The 21,311-nt window shown below is 35.0% G+C and overlaps 2 protein-coding genes across 2 annotated transcripts in view; both read left to right on the forward strand.

Moving 5' to 3' along the window:
- Window positions 1–21,164, forward strand: part of LOC150103427 (RING finger and SPRY domain-containing protein 1-like) — a 358,201-nt gene extending 337,037 nt beyond the window's left edge. The window contains exon 16 of the mRNA XM_090397430.1: window positions 19,957–21,164. The gene's annotated coding sequence lies outside the window, so the exon portion shown is untranslated. The remainder of the gene's footprint in view (window positions 1–19,956) is intronic.
- LOC150103428 (serine/threonine-protein phosphatase 4 regulatory subunit 1-like) overlaps window positions 16,521–21,311 on the forward strand; it is a 649,146-nt gene continuing 644,355 nt past the window's right edge. Inside the window, exon 1 of the mRNA XM_090398478.1 lies at window positions 16,521–16,737. Within this exon, the coding sequence (XP_090254604.1) occupies window positions 16,521–16,737 (217 nt within the window). The remainder of the gene's footprint in view (window positions 16,738–21,311) is intronic.

Raw genomic sequence — 21,311 nt, forward strand, 5'->3', positions numbered from 1 at the left:
TAAACAATGCCTTCATAGTCAAAAAATATTATGGTCATAACTTTACCAGCCGATTTTACAGTTTTTGTTTTCTTGGGGATAGGCAAAGACGGATGATTCCATTCACTGCTTTGTTGTTTCATTGTAAGGTCATAGTGATACAACCAAGCTTCATCTGCTGTAACGATGCGTTTTAAGAAGTTGTCGCCTTCTTGTTCCAGTCTTTCTTTCCATTCTGTGCACACATCCACTCGATGCTGCATTTGCTCTGGTGTCAAGAGTTTGGGAATCCATCGGGCACAAATACGTTTCAGTCCCAAATGTTCAGCATGATTGAGTGAACACTTCCCACAGAAATATTCAAGACAACATGCAGCTGGCGTACTGTAATTCTGTGATCCATCCTTGATGATAATCGCTGCTGTGTTGATCGTTGTCTCTGTGATGGACGTTGAAGGTCTTCCCTCACGTTCAAGATCTTCCACATTTTGCCTTCCTTCCTTAAAAGTTTTATGCCAGCAAAAGACACTTGCCCTCGACATTACTTCTAGTGGAAAGCTTTGCGTATCATGTTAAAAGTGTCCGATGCCGATTTTTGCAAACGCACACAAAATTTAATTGCATAACTCTGTTCCAAGGACGCTTCCATTTCGACGACTGGTCGCAGCTCGTAGGTGCACCGAAACAAGCTTGTGTTTAGTCACGTGACACTGTCACATCAGCCTGTATATGCCATCTATTAACCTCTGTTGTTAATACAGACAGCAACATTTCTTTATTGCACAGAAATTAATATTGTGATGAGTGGTTTCGCGACAGTAAAATTAGTCTTATTACTTATTGAACAGTCCTCGTATATATGTATGTAGAACATTTTTTATCTTGGGTTTATTATATGCTAAAGATACCAAGAAATTTTATACTTGGTTTTAATCCTTTTCCCAAGGAAGAAAAACAATGTTTTGTGTGTGAAATATATTGACGTCTGAGCTATTTGTATATAGAGGCTAATGACTTCATATCACTTGCCTTAGTAAGTATCCCATAATTCAAATCACACCCCCTTTCAGATGTGTATGATGCAATACATAATGGGAAATGCCACTATCCAGACTGGTTTCGACCTTTATTGAGGTCTCATCAGTGGGAGCCAAACCCGGGAGAGATACCAAGGTTGAAGTAATCAGAAGTCATATATAACTCATATACAAGTAGCCAAAAGGTGCATGACCTCATTAATAAAAATCTCTGGATGAAAGAAAGATGTAGAAAGTTTTTTACCTTGGGTTTATCACATGCAAAACATTGTTTTGCTTTCTTGGGCGAAGGATTAAAACCAAGTATAAAATTTCTTGGTATCTTTAACATATAATCGAAACTGATCTGGGTAGTGGCCCTTCCCATTATGCAGCGCATCATACATGTCCGAAAGGGAGTGCTTTGATTCTAAATTTGGATTTTCAACTCAAAATAGACTAAGTATTGCTTGATGTAATGTTTCATTTGCACCATATAACTGTAGTGTTTTGAAAAACTTTTCTCTTGCACCTTGTCACATGCTTTTCTTTAGATCTACAGAAGTTAAATGCAGGTAACCCTCATATAATGCGGATGTTAGGTTCCATAGAAATGCCGCATTGTATAAATAATGTTATACGAGACATAAATCACATAGAAAAAGTAGAGTTAGGTTCCGAAGTCGTTTTTTTTTAAATTATATAAATAACAATGACATATCCAACAAAAACAATATTTTTATTTAATTCAGGTAATTCATGTAAGTTAAGAAAACATAAACTACGACAAATACGTCGTATAAAATTCTAAAAATTACAAATTGTACATAAATTTCATTGCACATAATGCGTAAATGTTTTAGACAATAAAATAAAGCGCATATTTTAATCGCCATCACAGTCTTCAGAAATAACATTTCGTAGATGTTCTTTAAGTGGCCGGAGGTCATCACCACTTGAAATCTATTGGACATCATTTGTATAATTCTCATTGCATACTTCGGCTGGTTTAGTCATCAAGAAGTCAGTAATAAGACTTTGCTTTCCATGATGTTGCAATTTTTTATTAAGTTCATAATATGGCGCTAAACAAATATCTAATTGTCTTGTGAATTTTCCCGAGCGCCCCATTGAGGGATCATTATCCGTAAAATAAAATAACTTCCTAACTTTCTTGCCAAGTCCAATCCTTCTGCTAATTTCTTTAAACTGAATTCTTTAATGGATTCATCACAATCAGAATCTTCGGCAGAACTTTCCCTGCCATTTGGTTCAACTCCATCTATTAATTGTACCAGTTCCTCCTCTTTTAAATCTGTTTCTCCATCAATTAATTCACTAATTTCATTTTCAACCATATCGCAAAAGCCCTCTCCACCAAAAATGTGTGCAACGTTTATTATCCGACGTAGCTCGGCATCCACTGGAGGTACGAAATTTTGTTCCATTAAAGCTTCAGGCCATATTTTTTTCCAGCAAGCATTCAGCGTAGATGGTTGTAATTCCTTAATGGACAGAGAAATAATTTTTACACAATTCAATATTGAAAACTCTTTCCACGCTTGTGGCAGTGTCATGTTTGTATTAGATTTCATTTTTTCCAAAATTAATTGAAAAATTCATTGAATGTAATATGACTTAAATGTTGATATTATTCCTTGGTCGAGTGGTTGAATAAGTGAAGTAGTGTTAGGCGGCAAAAAAGTTATTTTAATATTAGGATGGCTTAAATTTGTTGGGTGGCCTGGTGAGTTATCTAAAATTAGTAGAATTTTGAAGTCCATATTCTTTTTTTTTGTGCAATTTTCTACATCGGGTACAAAACACTTGAAAAACCAATTTTCAAACATGCTAGCTGTAACTCGTGCTTTTTTGTTGGCCCACCAATAAACAGGTAGGATGGACTTGGTGAGCCCTTTCATCGCACAAGGATTTGCAGATTGGTTAATAAACATTGGTTTTGTCATGTAATCACCTGATGCATTACTACAAAACAATAGAGTAATTCTATCTTTGGAAACTTTGAATCCAGTGGCTGATCTTTCATTTTTCGAAATATAGGTGCGTTTTGGCATTTTTTTCCAATGTAACCCAGATTCATCCGCATTAAACACCTGGTCTGCAACGTAACCACCTTCTTGAATGATTTTTCAAAGTTCTGATGGGTATTTCTGGGCTGCTTCAACATTTGCTGATGCTGATTCTCCCTGGATTTTAAGATTATACAAAGAAAACCGCTTTTTAAAGTTTTTGAACCAACCCTTACTGGCAGAAAATCCATGCTGAGAGATTTCTTATGAAAAATCTTGATCAAATTCTTTTAAATGTAAACTTTGAGAGCTTTTTTGCTTAATAAAATGTCCATCCATAGGAATTTTCTTTCGAGTGCAATCTTCTATCCAAATCATTAGCGATTTCTCCATTTTTTCTATTAGAATATCGCGAACATGAGCAACACACTTTGCACTTACTTACTGTTGACCCAGCAATAACACTTTCTCGGATTTTATGTTCATTTTGTTTGATTGTTCGAATTGTTGATTCATTTAAATTCAGAGTCCTTGCAACAACTCCTGGTTTTTCTCCAATTTTTAACCGATCCAAGATTTTAATTTTTTCTTCGAGAGAAATGAATTTCCTCTTCAGTGTTGGTTTTTTCCCTTTCGTTGCAGTTTTAGTGGTCATTACAATAAAAATAAACTTTTACATTAAAAAAAAAAGCATTATATATGTATGTAACTCACCAGAAAATAAATTGCTCTGCTTGAGAATAGCTTATGATTTTAAATGCGCTTTCCTGCCAGAAAACGAAGACAATTTTCAACAATGAACACTTTATACAGTAAACCCTAGATGGCAAACCTATGGCACTCGTCCAAGAGGTTGTGGGTCTGAGAATTTTGCTGGCACGTCAACAATTTACAGGTGATATCCTTTTATATGCTTATGAATTATTCAAGTTTTTTTTTTAATTGTTACAATTCGTACAAGCTGAATTTTATTTTACACAAGACAGCAGCTATAAAGACGTTTTGGTGCGGTATTAACAAAAGATAAAAACAACCGACAAGTGTTGAGTTGAAATGCTGATTCTCTTCAATAGAATTCCATAACATCTGAATCTGATCATTTATCGTTCCGATGGAACTTCTCATTGCTGACTGGCTCAAATCACACAAATGTTTCAACCCTTTGGCAGGCGAACTCGCACATTCATTATATGGAATATTTCAATTCTTGGTAGTCTTTTATTTTAAGTTCGCCTTTGTGATCTGTCATAATGACATCGAGAATTTCAAGTGCAGTTAAAAAACACATTTCATAATTGAAAAATTGAACAATAGTTTTTAGTTAGATACTGTGTTTCGGTGCAACATATGGTTTTGCTTAAGTCAGTACAGCATAGTTTCTGTGAGAGGGGAGATGTGATTTATTAGTTAGCGCCGTTTTTATTCTGTCCCTAATTGCACTATTTGTTGAGAATGACACAGACTGCAAAAGCCCTCTGTACAGTATCTTATTCAGTGATACAATAAAACTAAATTCGATACTTATAACTACTTGCGCAATATGGGCAGACACAAATTTAACGAAGATAAAATTTGATTTTTAAATCCTGCGGTGAAAAATATGAAAAAAAAAAAAATAAAATAAAAGGTTACTAGAAATTGTAGACCGCGTTTTTATATCGAAACCGCGTTGAACAAGGGATACCACAATTTTTAGACCGCATTATATCGAAACTGCGTTGTATAAGTATCACGTTATATGAAGGCTACCTGTTACAGGTTCTTGTTTATATTCTCATGATTTCAAACTATTTGTTAAGAAAATCTGATTCTGACAATCTCTGTTTGACCTGACCCAGCTTGTTTTTCTCAAAGTTTCCCTTCTACAATTGTTCTTTGCTTCTAAATCTAAATTCATATTAACTTTAGTAAGAATTCAAAAGGATCTGGGGGTTTCCCACCCCCACCCAAGAAAAGAAAGAAAGTTTTCCAAAAATATTTTCCTAATTAATAAAATTCATTTTTTTTATTTATGTTTTGTCCTTCTATTTCTATACTACTTATGAATTAGCGACCATTGCAGGTGCTCAGTCATAGCTCGTATGCATTGCATAGTGTGTATTCTCAAATCGTCTAAACTCCCCCCCCCCCCAAGATTAAACCCTGAGTCCACATCCACTAAAGATTTTTACAGAGTAGATGCTATAAAAAAAAATTTTTAACATGTGATAAATTTCTTAATATCTATTGTGTAAAACTCTTTAGTAACTTGTATGTTTTCCTATTTTATTTCCTTTTATTCCATTATATGTTTGCATTATATACATAATAGTCCAACAAAAAAAAAAAAAAAAAAAAACTAGTCCCAAACTGCATCTAGTTTGGGAAACACATTCCTAGATTATACTGATCCCTATGACGGAAGATAATATTATTTGACACTCTCATTAATGTTAATTAATCTGTGCACACAGTCTGGTATGTGTGTGTGTCAGAGAGAGAGAGAGAGAGAAAACATGCAAGTAACTTTGTTATTAGACCTTGCAATTCATTATATGCCACTTCTGCATTCTGCATTGATGATTTGTATGTCACTTACACTTGTAAGTGACATACAAATTGTACTGTTGCTGCATGTTGTTTAATCACCTTATAGGCTGTATATTTAGCTGTCAGGCAAAACCTGAAGTATAAGATTATTATTATCACTACCTGCCGCCTCCAGGGAGTCCATAGACTCATCGAGGGAGGCCCCCTCTGTCTCCACTAATTACAACAAACCGCAACTACACCAATGCCATCTCAGAGAGTGCTTGACCTAGTAATTGCATCTGAGAATTTGGCTATAACGAATATGACCACGTTGCCACCAATTGGTGAGAGTGATCATAGGGTCTTCACTTGGGAGGTGGTTAAAGGTGTAGAATTTACAATTCAGACAGGGTACATGTGGAATTATCAGTCTGGCAAGTATGACAAGCTTAGGAGTTTGATTGGTTCAGTGCCATGGCATGTAAAACTGCAAGGGCTAGATGTTGATAGTGCATGGGATGCGGTTAGGAAGCGTTTGCATGAGGCAATGGCCGACTGTATACCTAGAGTCCAAATAATACATCAAGTAGCGGTTAAATGAATGAATAACACCATTAAGCTTGAGCTGCAAAAAAAGAAACTATGGAGGGAATTTAAGGAGAAAGGTGACCGACAGGCACATGAACAGTATAAAGTGCAGGCCAGAAGAGTAATGAGTGTGGTAAGAAAAGCAAAAACGGATTACGAAAGAACATTAGCCATTCAGGCTAAAGAGAATCCCAAACAATTTTTTCGATACGTTGCAAGTAAAAGAAAAAATGTATATGGCAGAATGATTTTAAAGAATGCCGATGGTAGGGAGGTAACCGAATCAGTTGATATAGTTGAATTACTAAGCGAGCACTTTGCAAGAATATATCATCCAGGTGGTGACATTGCAGGAATGAATGAAACAGTAGATTATACGGGAATTGTGGTGAATGAAGTTGAGGTGAGTAGTCTATTACAAAACCTCAATGTCAATACATCTGTGGGATTGGATGGTATACCAGCTCGTGTCATATGTGAAGCGACTAAAGAATTGTCAGTGCCCTTGACCATTTTGTTTAATTTGAGTCTTGGGACTGGGTTAGTCCCGAGGGGGTGGAAAGAGAATAAAATAGTTCCACTGCGTAAAGGAGGTTCCAAGACTGCTGTTGTAAATTACCGACCGATTAGCATATTAGGAATCGTTGTCAAGGTTTTGGAGATATTAGTCAAGTGCAAAATACAGGAATGGATAGATGAAAATGGGATACTGTATGGGGGGGCAACATGATTTTGTGAAAGGTAGATCATGCTTCAGTAACTTGCTCACGTTTTATAACACAGTGACGGCTGAACTGGATAAGGGTAATGGGTTTACAGTGAATCTACTGGACCTTGCTAAAGTTTTTGACAGGATACCACATGGAATTCTAATCAGTAAACTGCAGCATATGGGGATGGATATAGGGTTGGTGAGATGGATAGGAGGGTGGTTGATGGAGAGATATCAGAGAGTGGTTTATTCAGGAGTAGAGTCCAAAAGACAGCTTGTGACTAGTGGTGTGCCGCATGAACAGGGTTCTGTTCTTGGACCACTACTTTTCAGTTTGTTCATTAACAATATAGGAAAGGATCTTAGAGGAAGTGTTCACTTGTTTGCTGATGATGCAAAGTTAGGTAGAGCAATAGTGAGTGCACAGGATGTCAAAATTTTGCAAGATGATTCGGATAGTTTGGAGGACTCGGCTAAGGAAAATGGATGTCGATTTAATGTGGCAAAGTGTAAGGTTATGCATTTTGGGGTGAGAAGATTAGCAGCAGTATATCACATTGGTGGAACCGTACTCCAGGAGATTGAGGCCAGGGATTTGAGAGTGTTGGTGGATATGGAGTTGAAGTTTAGGGGGCACATCGCAAAATTGGCTAAATCAGCTCATCAAATCACTTAATTACTGAAAAATACTTTAACAAGCGAGACAAACAAGTTATTGTTCCTCTGTATCGAGCCTTGATAAGACCCCATCTAGACTACTGTGCCCAGATATGGGTCCAGGGTTTCATCTTGATGGAGAGGAGGTGGAGAGGATCCTGAGACGAGTGACCAAGATAATAGCAGGTCTGTGGAATGAACCTTATGAGAACAGGTTGAAGATTTGTGGGTTGCAAAAATTGGTTGATAGGCGGAAAACAGGTGATATGATTGAGACATTCAAATTACTGAAGGTTTCTATAAGATTAATTCAGAAGATATTTTTGAGAATAGGACTAGTGGTAGTAGGACTAGGGCCCATACATGGAAGCTGGGCAAGAATGTGGTTAGCAAGGGTGTTAGAGCTAGGTTTTTTACTTGGAGAGTGGTGAATGATTGGAATAAGCTGCCAGAGTCTGTTGTGAGTGCTATGACTGTGAATGAGTTCAAGGCGAGGTATGATAGATACTGTGTGAATGTCGAATAATTGTTCTTGACATGATGTTAGGTCCTCCCTCGATGAGTCTGTCAACTCCTTGGAGTTGCCCGAAATAATAATAATAATCTACTGCCTACCACCACTAGTAGTATTTTCACAGATAATCACAAACATCCATGTCCACGGCTGGATTTGAACCCACAGCCTTTTGGCTGGAGAGTGGATATTCTAACCGCTCAGCCAACCAGACTGACTGATGGATTTCATTCACTATATTTTTTTATTAAAAATGATTTAGTTCTGATGTAATTTGCAGAATTCTAGGCATATTGGATTTATTAAGAATTAAATAATTTAACTATATGACCCACAGAGGAGAATACTAGATTTGGTCCATGATGTTGGTTGCTAGGTGGGAAGGATATCAGCAATGCATGAGAAGGTATCAAAAATAAATAAATAATAAAATAAAATAAAATACTCTATTTATGAATCATGTTTGAAATCAGAATGTGTTCCTTAGAGTTCAAAGAATAAATAGGTAGGAGTGAAATGGATATGCAATCTTATTAAGTAGAGAGATTCTTAAGAAGAAGTGGATGTGAGAGGAATACTGTGTGTATAAGGATAATGTTACTTATGAAAATAATAAGACACAAGCCAGAAGAGTTACAGTATATAGCTATGTCTGGGAATGAAAAGAAATTGGCTCTACAAGCCCAAAGACAACATTGAAATAATTATTGAAATAATTCTGTTATTATACTAGCAAAAGAAAGAATGAAAGTGAAAGAACTACTTAATGTAGATAGTAATTAGGTGATGGATGCAGAAGATATTTCTCAACTAACAGGTGCCCATTTTGCTAAGAGCTATCAACCTGATATATTCAGTGCTATGTCTACACTGAAGGAAGAAACTCAAGTGTATAATCCACTTGAAATGGTACCAGAGCTGTTGTATAAAAAAATAATAATTTAGCAATAAGTTCTGATAGGGGATATCAACATGGATGCTAAAAGTATGTTTTCATCAGAACTAGCTGTGCCTTTCACTTGGCTATATAATTTGAGTCTCAGCACAGCGAAGATTCCACAGGAATGGAAAGATTTTGATATCCCATTGCAAAGTAGTGCAAAGGCTGATGTATCTAACTATTGACCTATCAGTATATCTGGATTGGCATTGAAGATTTTGGTAAGAGCTCATGTTCAGAAATGGGTTAACAGAGAATCTATACTTTGCAATGAACAGCATGATTTATCTAGAGAAGATCATATTTTAGTAACTTGTTTGCATTTTATAATATGGATGAGTTAGAAAAGGGGAATGGATACACCATGATACTTCTGGGCTCTGCTAATGATTTTGACAAAATATAGCATGGAAGGCTGTTGCATAAGTTGAAGAATATGGGATTGGATTAAAAACTATTAGCTTGGATAACAGGATGGCTGACTGGATAACTGAAAGTGGCATGAGGGTGGGGGTTGAGTGTGCAAGATTTAAGGTCAGGGCTGTCCAACCTTAGGTAATCTGAGGGCCGCATTAAAAAAAAATTATCCCAGGGCCGCATCACAATGCGTATCTAGTAATTTGGGGAGCAACAGGGACACAACCTTGAAAGTTAAACAAACGAACAATACTAATTGTGCACTCATCGCATGCTCACTTTCCCCGTGAGTGCCCGGAGCATGCGCGTTTGAACAAAACAGTGTAAGAACGTTTCTTTGACACATCTAATATTTGAAAAATATGTGGGTTTATATAGTGATGTAAAAGCACCAAATAAAATTACCAGCATCAAGATTCTCAATTAGTGATAGAACTAAAATATCGAATACGCATTCGATTCAAATTGTCATTTTATTTTTTTGCTCGTGAAAATCAAAACCCACAGGCGGACTGCATAAAATCACACGTGGCCCGAGGGCAGTACTTTGGACAGCCCTGATTATAAGGTAACCAGTAGTGTTTCAAAGATGTCCTTGGTCCATTGTCATTCACTTTTTACTTTAATAACATTGAGAAGAATTTGAGACATGCATCTGTTTGTAGATGATGACAAGATAGGTCAGTAATCAGGACTGACATGCAGCACTTAAGAATGATTTGAAGAAACTAGAAATGTGAAAATGGTTGTCAGTTCAATTTTAGTAAATGTACATTTATGCATTTTGGTGTTATGAGATATCCAACAGTCTATTATATTGGCTAGAAGAAACTGATCAGGCTAGAGATCTTGGCATGTTAGTACATAGGAAGTTCAAGTTCAGTAGGCATATTGCGAAAATCCCCCCCCCCCCTCAATGAGTCTAAGGACTCAATAGAGTAGCCTATAGTAGTAATAATAATAATAATAAATTCAGAGGATAATTGCAATGTTAAAATGAACATTGACATGTAAGGATGAAGTCATTTCTGTCTCTTTATAAGGCCTTGATATGACCTTACCTGGACTATTGTTCTCAGATCTGGTCGCCTGGTTTCTGAAGTGATGTGGAGTGGAGTGGGTGTAGAGGAGAGTGTACAAGATAGTATTGGGACTGTAAAATGTAGATTATGAGAGCAGATCGAAAGTTTGTGGACTGCAGACACTAGCAAATCGTAGAAAGAGTGATGGTATGATGGAGCTTCTGAAAGGGTAATACAGAATACCAGTAGGTTGAATTTTTAATTTCATGGAGGATGGGAAGAAAATGAGGGGTAATCATATAAGCTGAAAATGAATGCAGTCAAAAAAAAAAAAAGAGAGTGTGAGCTCGATTTCTCTCGCATTGAGTGGTACATGTATGAGTGGGGGGGGGGGGGTCTGGAAAGTTCTGATAAACACCTAAAACAAAAATGATATTAAAGCAATTGATATAACCACAAGAAAGAAAGAATATAAGAAATTAAGTTACCTTCATAACTCTGCTACTAGTATGTCCTTCTTGTGATTATATCAGTTGCTTTAATATCATTTTTGTTCTAGGAGTTATCAGAACTTTCCAAACCCCTCCCCCTTGTAATTACATAATTACATTCAAGAAAATGTATGACACCTGATGGGTTGATAGTGGCTTTCCTCAGTGAGTTCCTGGTTCTCTGGAGGTCTCTGTTAAAAATAATAAAATTCATATAGAATAAGAATATGAAACAAAGAACACTTACAATTTAAAGACATAGTACATAGGTCTTACAGCCTTAGCTGCTTCAACTGGAATTCCAACTAACCATCTGTACCAGAAGACTTATTAATATCTAGATTACTGAGGATTTTTCGGAAGTTTTCCTTGCTTGTCAAAATAAGAGTTGGAGAAGAAGACTGCTGCCAAGAAGCTCTTTGTCTCACATTCAGGCAGTACCATGGTTTTGTTACCATGGTACTGCCTGAATGTGAGAGGGTGAAAACATGAAAGGGTGCAGAAGTTTTGCCCAGTTGCTGTAGTGAGATTTTAGAACTGCTTTAAGCAAGAGCAAGAGCACATGTTTTTGTATCTGGAATTAGATAATGGTTGGAGGTGTGTGTGGGGGGGGGGGAATGAGGGTCATCACTTGCTCAAGTATTATTTTAGTTATTTGGTCAGTTAGTGTGTTTTGATTGGGAGAGTGGAAACAGTAATCAAACTAGAAAAGGTGGTGTAAAAATCCTACGTTCATTCCAGTGGGTACATTGTAAAATTCGATGTGGTGAAATTTTGTTAAAATTTCCCGACATTGATTTTACAGAGGTCATAAATCATGTGGAAAGAACAAAATTTTACATTACTGTATTTTAACGGATAAATACTGATTGTAAACTTGTAAAGGTAACTGACTAAAAGAATGACATAGAATTGTTCTTGAGTTATAAAATATTGTAGCGGTTCAAATTGTACATTACGTTGATTTAATATTAAGTTCTGATGTGAAATTGTAAGAATAAGAATGTTAAAAGTATTTCTGCCTCAAGTTAAGAGGATTAGATAGGATTATGTTGGCAACTTGAAATGAACAAAGGTATTGAAGGTCATTCAGACGTGGAGATTTTGCCACCAAAACTGAAGGTCGAGACAACAGTGATGTCACTATATTTACAGAAGATTTGGGGGGTCTCTGACCCTAAAACAAGCAACTTCGGAATCGTATAAAAGAGGTCTTGAGAACCTAACAAAGGGAGCTCCAAGTTTTTCTTCTTGCTGCAGTTCGTTGGCCCACTTGGACTTCCGAGATTTTGTTGGAGTGTGACCACTAGGCACGGGGAACCAGGAGAGGCAGATTATTCTTGAGATGTATTTTCAGTAATGGAACGTGCCACGTGCAACCAGATACACAGCTCCTACAGTAGACCTAGAACCAATGTTGAGCTATACTACAATTCCCAAAAAAAGACTACAGCAGGACAACTGCCAGGAGCTGTCCAGCAAAAGCTAGTATATAAGATGGAGGATACCGGTCAGCAGGACCACCACAAATCTTCAAAGCTAGTAGGACTGTATATGTTTCTGTGAATTTGTGAGTAGATTGTATTGTATTAACCAAATCAATGCTGAGGTAATGATTAAGAATTGTATAGTTGCTATAAGAGATAATTAAGACTGAAAGTTAACTAGTATATATTAAGAAGAATATTAGCCAATGATGCAAATTGTAACAGCCAGTAATTGCCTAGATTTTGTAAATGAAGTTATTTAAGCATTGTGAATAGCAAGTCTAAATTGTAAGGTTACGATTTGAGTTCAAGATAGGCATCAGAGAGAAATTGTTCAATTGTATATTAGATTGTATAATTGCTTAAGGTAAAATAAACATGTTTTGTTTGCTTAAAATTATCACATAAGTGTTATGACTAATCTTCTCGTGCTATAAAATTAATTCAGGATGGTGCAGTTGACAAACAATATAAATTTTTTGTGAGTTACACAGCGTGGGAGATAGTTAAGTGGGAACAAAGTTAATCTGGTTAGATTAGAATAAGATAAAGAGTACTTAACAGAGTTTGAAGTGAAGGTAGACATAGTAAGGATAAAGACAGAAGAGTAAAAATAATACATAGGCACAACCGACAGAGATATTGAAGAAAATAATTAACATAACCCAAAATATTAATACGGCAACTGACATAATTTTACAGCATTCCATGTTGTAGAGCCAAAGGACATGAGGCTGAAATAGAAGTAGTATGTAGAAAAGGAAATGTGGACATGGTTATGGTTCAGAGTTATCAAGAGGAAGACTAAATCTGCAGTACATTTGGAGGGAGTGCTGGTTAACAAAATATCCAAGGCAGTAGAGCACCCCCCGCCCAAAAAAAAGTTAAAATACACTAAATAATTTTCCTAATTAAAATTCATTTTTTTATTTATGTTGTGTCGTGTCTTCTATTTCTATACTACTTATGAATTAGCAGTCACATAAGGTGAGAGTACCCTATATCAGTGTTTCTCAACCTGTGATCCGTGACGATGGGACAGGTGGTCCACAGGCAGACTTAAATTAACCAAATAAATCTATATATTTTAATTATCCAAACAAAACAAATTAAAATTGAATAAGTAAAAATTATTGAAATAAAATGGATACTTAAAAAATAAAATAAAAATAGCCGTAGAATGTTCATTCCATGAACATTCTGCCACTATTTTAATTTGTAGCGGCAGAATGACGAGTAATAAAAGAGGGGTGAAGTGAACAACAATATGGTTTTATTGCTTCCACTTTCCCTTGCTGTTTTGTCAGATCAGATTTGAAGTGAACATGTGTTGACCACATGACCACATTTCAACCTATTGCTTGTTGTTTATTGATTTTTATTGTTGAAGGGTTTCCTCCTTCAACCAATGCTCAGTATATCTTCAGAAGTGCTAAGTAATACTTGGACAAAGTGTGTTGTGAGTTAACCCCAGTATTTATATATTTTTAGGAAATCGTGCAACTGAAAGATAAAAGCAAGCTGCCAGTTGAGTTGAAATGCTAACTCTCTTCAACCGAATTCCATATGTGAAACTGCATTACAACATTCACTATATATGTATTTCTAAGTTTTAACACGTTTACGAATTTTAACACCTTCGGTTGAACTTTATTGTTGCTTTGGGGCAGGCAAACTCACATACATCTACTTAATAACAATAGTTTTTAGTTAGATACTGTATTTGTTGGTGCAACATGGTTTTGCTCGAGTCTAAATAGCATAGTTTCTGTATGAAAGGACATATGATTCATTAATTTGTGTGGTTTTTATCCCAGTTGTCTCTAATTGCACTATTTGTTAAGAAATATATTACACAGACTGCTGGTACCTTATTCACTGACATAATAAAAGTACTCGTTTTTCTTGCCTCTGCAATATAGTGGCTATTGGGGAGGGCGTGTTGTTTACCACAGGAGCAAATTACTATCCCTCGCTCTGAACATGTTTCAGCTTTTTTTCATTTGCGAGTTATATGCGAAACTTATTAATTTCTTTTTTTCGAAAAGTAAAAAGAAATCAGGGGTACGAGTTATATTCAAGTAAGTACGGTATTTCAATTATGGATAAGTACATTGGTACCTTCTTTAAATGGAAAAATAGCTCAGATGACAGTGATAATACAAAAGGAGTTTGTAATGACAGTTTGTGTGTAGTTTCTGAAGAGAAAGAGGTCTGTAACGAATCCACGGAAACACAGAATTCCCATCAGTTGCAATGTGATAATATTAATACGCTTAATGAAAGGAAAGATTTGCTGACTTGCTGGACACTCGACCCGTGGATCGCATTCAAAGGTAAATACAATTGGTTATTTTGTAGGAACATTTTTCTGTTTCGTGAGTTTTCTCCCTTTACGGTAATTATGCCTACATTATTGTGTTATTATTCAACAATTGTTTATGGTTTTGAATGTTTATATAAATCAATATCAACAGGAGCCTGATTACGAAAGCGTGATGAAAGGGACGGGGAGGTTTGGAGCTTCCCCGAATAGTAGTATTCAAAAGGTAAATACAATTGGTTATTTTGTATAAGGCCCCGAAACTTATTAGTTTAGAATTGAACCACTGGGAAAGCGTTTGTGTCCACCTCAAAACTCTGAAACAGAATTTAGAAACATATTTTCTGAATAACTTTTATAAGAAATTTCTGTCAGTTCACGATCCATTTCAGGCTTGCAGTCACAAGAACGACCTTTCGTTATCAGAAAAATAACAGCTAATTGAGCTTTCAAGTGACAGTGGGCTTAAAATGCAATTCTGTGATCATGGTTTGGCTCGATTCTGGATCTCGCCTTCACTGAGAAGTGAATTATCTGAAGAAGCATCGAAAATAGTCATGCAGTTTTCTACAGCCTATCTTTGCGAGAAAGATTTTCATCGCTCCTTCAAATAAAAACAAAATACAGAATTTGTCTTAGTGTGTGTGTGTGTGTGTGTGCCAATCTTCGACTGAAGTTGACCAATATTGAGCCAGATATCCAGCAACTCTGCAATGCCGAGAAGCCCATCAAAAGTAAATAGTAAATAATTATATCATATTATTTATTTGTTTAATAAAAATTAAAACTTTGTTCGATGATGGTACACTTTTACTCGTTTACTTCCAAGTTAATTATGTTTCCATATATATTCAAAACATGCTTTTAGATTTATTATGTTATAAATGGCACAGTTTTTCTCAAATGTTGGTAATCCCCACATACATTTTTAAAAAAAATTACATAACTTAGTGGTCCATAGAATTGTTTTAGGCATTTTACTTGTCCTTGGCCTTAGAAAGGGTGAGAAACGCTGTCCGAGCCGTGCAAGAGAGGATCACGGGTATCATGTATTGGCGAATCATTGCAGATGCTCAGTCATGGGTCGTGTGTGATAACCTTGTATTCTGTGCTATTTTGCATTGAGTTTGTTGGAAACATGTCTTGAACTTGAAACTTCTTTCCATCTCTAAAGAGTAACTTTAACGTATGTAAATTCTTCAATAACATTGAAGTTAAGTTAAAGTTAAAATTTTAAAGTTAAATTTGTAAAAGATTTTATTTTGTTTTTTGGATTTTGTGCTTCAAATTATGGCTGAAAAACGTACGCAGAGTATTTTATTGAACTATTTCAAAAAGCCAAAAAAGGATAGTTTAAATGTTAGTAGCAATGTTGGTGCTATTAATATTGTCAATACTGATTTGGATTCGGTTTCCCCAGTCATAGGTCTGACAAAACCATCCAATTATCCAGAAGAAAGTACTTCCTTAGTTATTAATAAATCTCATGACATTGCATTTTTGAAAGAACAAACATTTAATTCTGACGATAATTTAGATATTGTGAAAAAGTTGTGGAAACCAGAAGCAAATTTTAATTTTCCTGTAACCTGTGCTGCAATTCACAACTGAAGTTTTCAGTACACATGGTTTGAAAATTTTACATGGCTTGTGTACTCTCAAGTTGAAAATAGGGCATACAGTAAATATTGTGTGTTTTTTGCACCTGCTAATGTTGGAAAATCTAAATCTGAAGTACCTGGGCAGTTAGTTACACAGGGTTATAATAATTGGAAGAAAGCCATTGAAAAATTTAATAATCATCAAAAAACAAAATATTATATAACAGCTGTTATGACTTACGGAAAGCTAAATAGTATTCGAGATGGAAAATGTATTCCAATCAATCGACAAATTGATGTAGATAGTGCATCACAGGCTGCAGTTAATCGGAAACAATTAGAGCTGATTATAAAAACAATAATTTTATGTGGGCTGCAAAATATACCCTCGAGAGGACATCGTGATTATGGAGAATTTTCATTTGAACAGGAGCCAATCACCAATGAAGGCAATTTTCGAGCTTTGTTAAGAACGAGAATCGATGCGGGCGACAAAAACTTGGCTGAATATTTTACACATTCTGCCAAAAACGCTACCTACGTTAGCTGGAACATACAAAATCAAATTATAAATGCATGTAATGAAATCATTTTGAACCGTTTAGTCAAAAATATTAATTCGGCAAAATGTTTTTCAATTCTTGCTAATGAAACGTGACATTTCTTCCACTGAACATCTTTCCTTGTGTGCCAGGTATATAGATGAAGAAAATGACAACAAAGCTTGTGGACAATTTTTACAATTTGTTCCTGTAACAGGAAAAAACTTATCCGATAAAATATTAGAAAGCTTAAATAATTATGGCATCGATTTGTTATATTTATGTGGGCAAGGTTACGACGGTGCTGCATCAACGAGTGGAAAGTTTAATTGTGTCCAATCTCACATATCAGCTATATATCCACAAGCTTTATATGTTCATTGTGCATCACATAGTTTGAATTTGGAAATTGGAAATGCTGTATCTGTGACTGAAATAAGAAATTGCATTGGCATAATTGAAAAGGTACACAATTTCTTCAATACCCCTAAGAGACAAAATATACACCGGATACTAAGAGACAGAAACTACACCAAGTTTTCCCGACTAGGTAGGTTGAACGCCATGAAGCCATCATGACCATGGTGGAATTATATGATGCAGTGATTCATAGTCTTGAAACAATCATATCTTGGGAAGACAGAGACTCGTCCTCTAACGCAAAACTTTTGAAAAATTCATTGTGTGAATTTGATTTTATAATATCTTATTTAGCTTGCAAAAAATATTTGTGTACACCTTACCATTGTCTAAAATAATGCAAAAATCTGACAGTGACCTCTTAATTGCCCTAAATTTTGTTGATGATGTGGCTCAATTAAATACCATTCGTGAAACACCAGAGTCTTCATTTAAAGATATTTACGATGAAGCATGTATAAAAACCAATAATTTTAATATTGACATTAAAAAGCTAAGGACTACATCAAAACAAACATTAAGGTTCAATGTTCCAGCCGATTTTGTAGAAGAGTATTTCAGGAGAACTATTTTCATTCCATTTATTGATCAAATATTGACTGAACTTCAGGATTGTTTCACTCGGCACTGCAACATTTGAAAATGTTTTTTTTCTCTTCTACCAAATGGAAAAGATGCTCCCACAACTGACGAAAATCTTCCAGCAAGTGCAATGGAAGATTTTCGTCAGTTGTGTGAATTTTATGCCGGTGATATGCCTTATATACAAATCCAGCAATTTTGAACGCCGAATTCAAGTTGTGGTATAAGAAATTTGAAAAACCGTTTGCAATAGCTCCATTCAAAAATGCCATTGATGCAGTTTCAAAGTGTGACAAAATGATATATCCTAACATCTATAACTTATTAAAAATATTTGCAACGCTTCCAGTAACAACATGCGTCAGTTAAAGTTGTTGAAAGTTTATTTTTCACTTGGTTAGAGTATAATAAATTTAGTTTAATCCTTTATCCAAGTGTGAGCAAACAAAGTTTGCACCTGAAAGTATCTTCAGGGCTGGGTTAAGGTGGTACAACACCAGGGCAACTCGTTGCAAAGGTGGAAGGGCCACTACCCAGACTGGGTAGTGGCCCTTCCCTTAATGCATAACATCAGACATATCCGCAAGGAGATGTGTTTTGCATTATAGGAGATACTGAGATAGGAGTGTTGGTATCTTGCTCCACCTTTGCAACGAGTTGCCTGGTGTTGTACCACCTTAACCCAGTCCTGAAGATACTTTCAGGTGCAAACTTTGTTTGCTCACACTTGGATAAAGGATTAAACTAAATTTATTATACGTCAGTTAAAGGTTTTCTAGCTTACGCCATTTAAAAACCTATTTAAGATCTACTATGACACAATTACGATTGAACGGACTGGCTTTGCTGTTTATACACAGAGAGATTAATGTAACCACGACTGAAATAATTCAAGAGCTTTGTAAAAAGAAAAGAAAACTGGATTTTATTCTTTAAATAAATTTTTATAATCACCTAATGAATTTTATTTAATGAATGAAATTTAACGAATTTTAGTTGAACGGATAAAATACTTTTATTCGTTCAGCTCATCCCCCCCCCCCCCCCCCAAGATTAAATCATGGGTGTACCACTGATCCAGGGTGTTGGAAGAATGATAAGGATTATCTAATATCCTAGTTTGTAAGAGAACTGTTTGTGTCAGATCATTACTTATAGAAAATAATTTGGCCTCCCTTACAACAGTGGTTTTCAAATTGTATGCTGTGACCCTTGGAGGGCGGGGTGAGCACAAAGTAGTGGTCAGTATGGTTTATTTTTGAGCACAACTCTCACATGTACTTGATATTCCATCCACTTATTTCAATACAATATAGCATTAAAAACACTTGCAACTTTCATGTTTAATTTTGTTAGCATTATTACATTGTAAGTTACTATTGTGGTTATGACCACAGTTTAGTCACTACATCATCAAAATTTGATTTCATTTAATAATGTTTAAAATTATTATGAAATTCTTTAATGCACAGTTGTTCTGCACATAATATTTTTATTGTAATTAATATACTGATATAGAAATTTAAAACTTCTAGTTTTCTAAAATAAATATCTCTGTGTTTGTTATTTTACTTTGGTTTGAAGTATAGTTGTATACTATCAAAAAGCTATAAGAACATCTTTGTTTTATTGAATAAAATACATGCTAAGAAAACTATAGGTCAGTTGTTTTTTATGAAAAGTGTAGCAAGGTCTCTTTGAAAAGTTTGAAAACCACTGTCTTATAGCTTGATTTGTTAAATAAGAGAGAAGGGAAGACATCTTGAAGTCTAAGAAATAAATGATCAGGTTTTGGTGGATGTAAGTGGTCTTGCACATCATTAATTTTTCTGTTGAAGTCCTGCTGAAGTGCTTGTAGAAGTTTTTACAAAGGATTTTTGCATGTGTCTGGTACCACAGACTTTTTAAGACTCAAATTAAAAATAGCAACCAACATATTCATCAGTATTCATCTTATTAAGATGAATACTGAGAATAATACAAAAGATGTTTCAGAACAAACCAAAATAATAAAAGCTAAATGAAATTCACTTTAGCTATTCAATCTAAGAAATAAATTTTCATTACTAAATGCATTGTTATAAGAACTTTAAGGGTAGCTTATTTTATTATTTTTTATTTTAGAAAGTTACCCGTTGCTACAACTGTGGTGCTACCTCTGCTCAGAAAACTGTTTTCTTCCTCCATTTCATCAGTACATGATACATGTTGGAGCATGTTGTTCCAGGAGGATATCGGCATCAGGTCTGCCAACAAGCCTTAAAGTCCCACATTGCCTTGGTCCTCATCCGCAGTAGATGATTGTCTATGGAGTCAGTAGCTCCATTAAATGATGATTGAGCATTTCAGTTACTGTTTTTTTCTTTCTCGTTTTGTTTAGTTTTTGAATTTTTTTAAGGTTAGAATTATGTATATTTTAGCCTGTATCATGCTCTCAATACATTGAAGTTCCATGCTTAATTTATTTCAGCATAATTTGTTTTCTGTTTTATATTTGATGTTTTTTTTTTCCTTCCTGTTAAAATTGTTCCTTCCATAACAATCAAAATAATTCAGAATCATTGTATAATGCTGATAATCTATATAACAGAATCATGTAATTGCCAAAGAATAATGGTATTTTGTAGTACCCACAAAATAACAGTGAATCTGTATTTGCAGTGCGTTTAACATCAGTGTATATTTGTCCCAAGAAAAATCTTTAAATATTTTAGCACAGGTGTTAATTATTGATGACAATAGCATTGGAAATGTAAAAACTGCAGATATACATCTGATATAAAATAGTGATTTTATGATTTTAGTCATTCGATATGTGGAATGAATTCATGTCTTAACATGTATGTAAATAATTATTTCTGTAGAATAAAGTTACAAGCACATGTATTCATTCCTCAAAAAAGCTGAAATTATGTGATAATTGTCACCTTTGTATGTAAATTACAAAAAATCATCAGTTTATTATCTGAAATTACTATTCTATAAAAATATAACATCCATAGTCACTTAAGTGCAGTGTTAAGTTTCATTTAGTGCAACAGTAATTTTTCTATATAAATAAATAGGTAATTTCAGTAGTATCTGCAGTTTCCTTAACATGAATGGCCACAGTATTGGATAGGAAATAAGAATTAAATTTGATCAAGTACAAATGATGCAAGCTAGTGAATTGTTGTTATTCTGATGATTCTGAACACTTCTGCCACATTATCCATCCCATTAAAGAAATAGGCAATATGTTGTAAGAAATGATATTAAATCTCTACAGAAATAATTTGAATTGTGTAAAGATTCCATATACATGTCGAAAATTAAAAAGAAATGATATTTCCCATCTTTTGTGATTTTTCCCCCTCCCTCTCTCCTTAATACAAAATGCTGTTTTGTTATAGAGAATGATTTGATGAGCAGTCTATTTTCAAAACACAATACTCAAACATTAAAACTGATTATTTAAAGGTAGTAAGAATAAAGTGCTT

The sequence above is a fragment of the Typopeltis vanoorti genome, chromosome 9 (assembly GCF_054136105.1).
Source record: "Typopeltis vanoorti isolate ZY-2024b chromosome 9, IOZ_Tvanoo_1.0, whole genome shotgun sequence".
Taxonomy (NCBI): domain Eukaryota; kingdom Metazoa; phylum Arthropoda; class Arachnida; order Uropygi; family Thelyphonidae; genus Typopeltis; species Typopeltis vanoorti.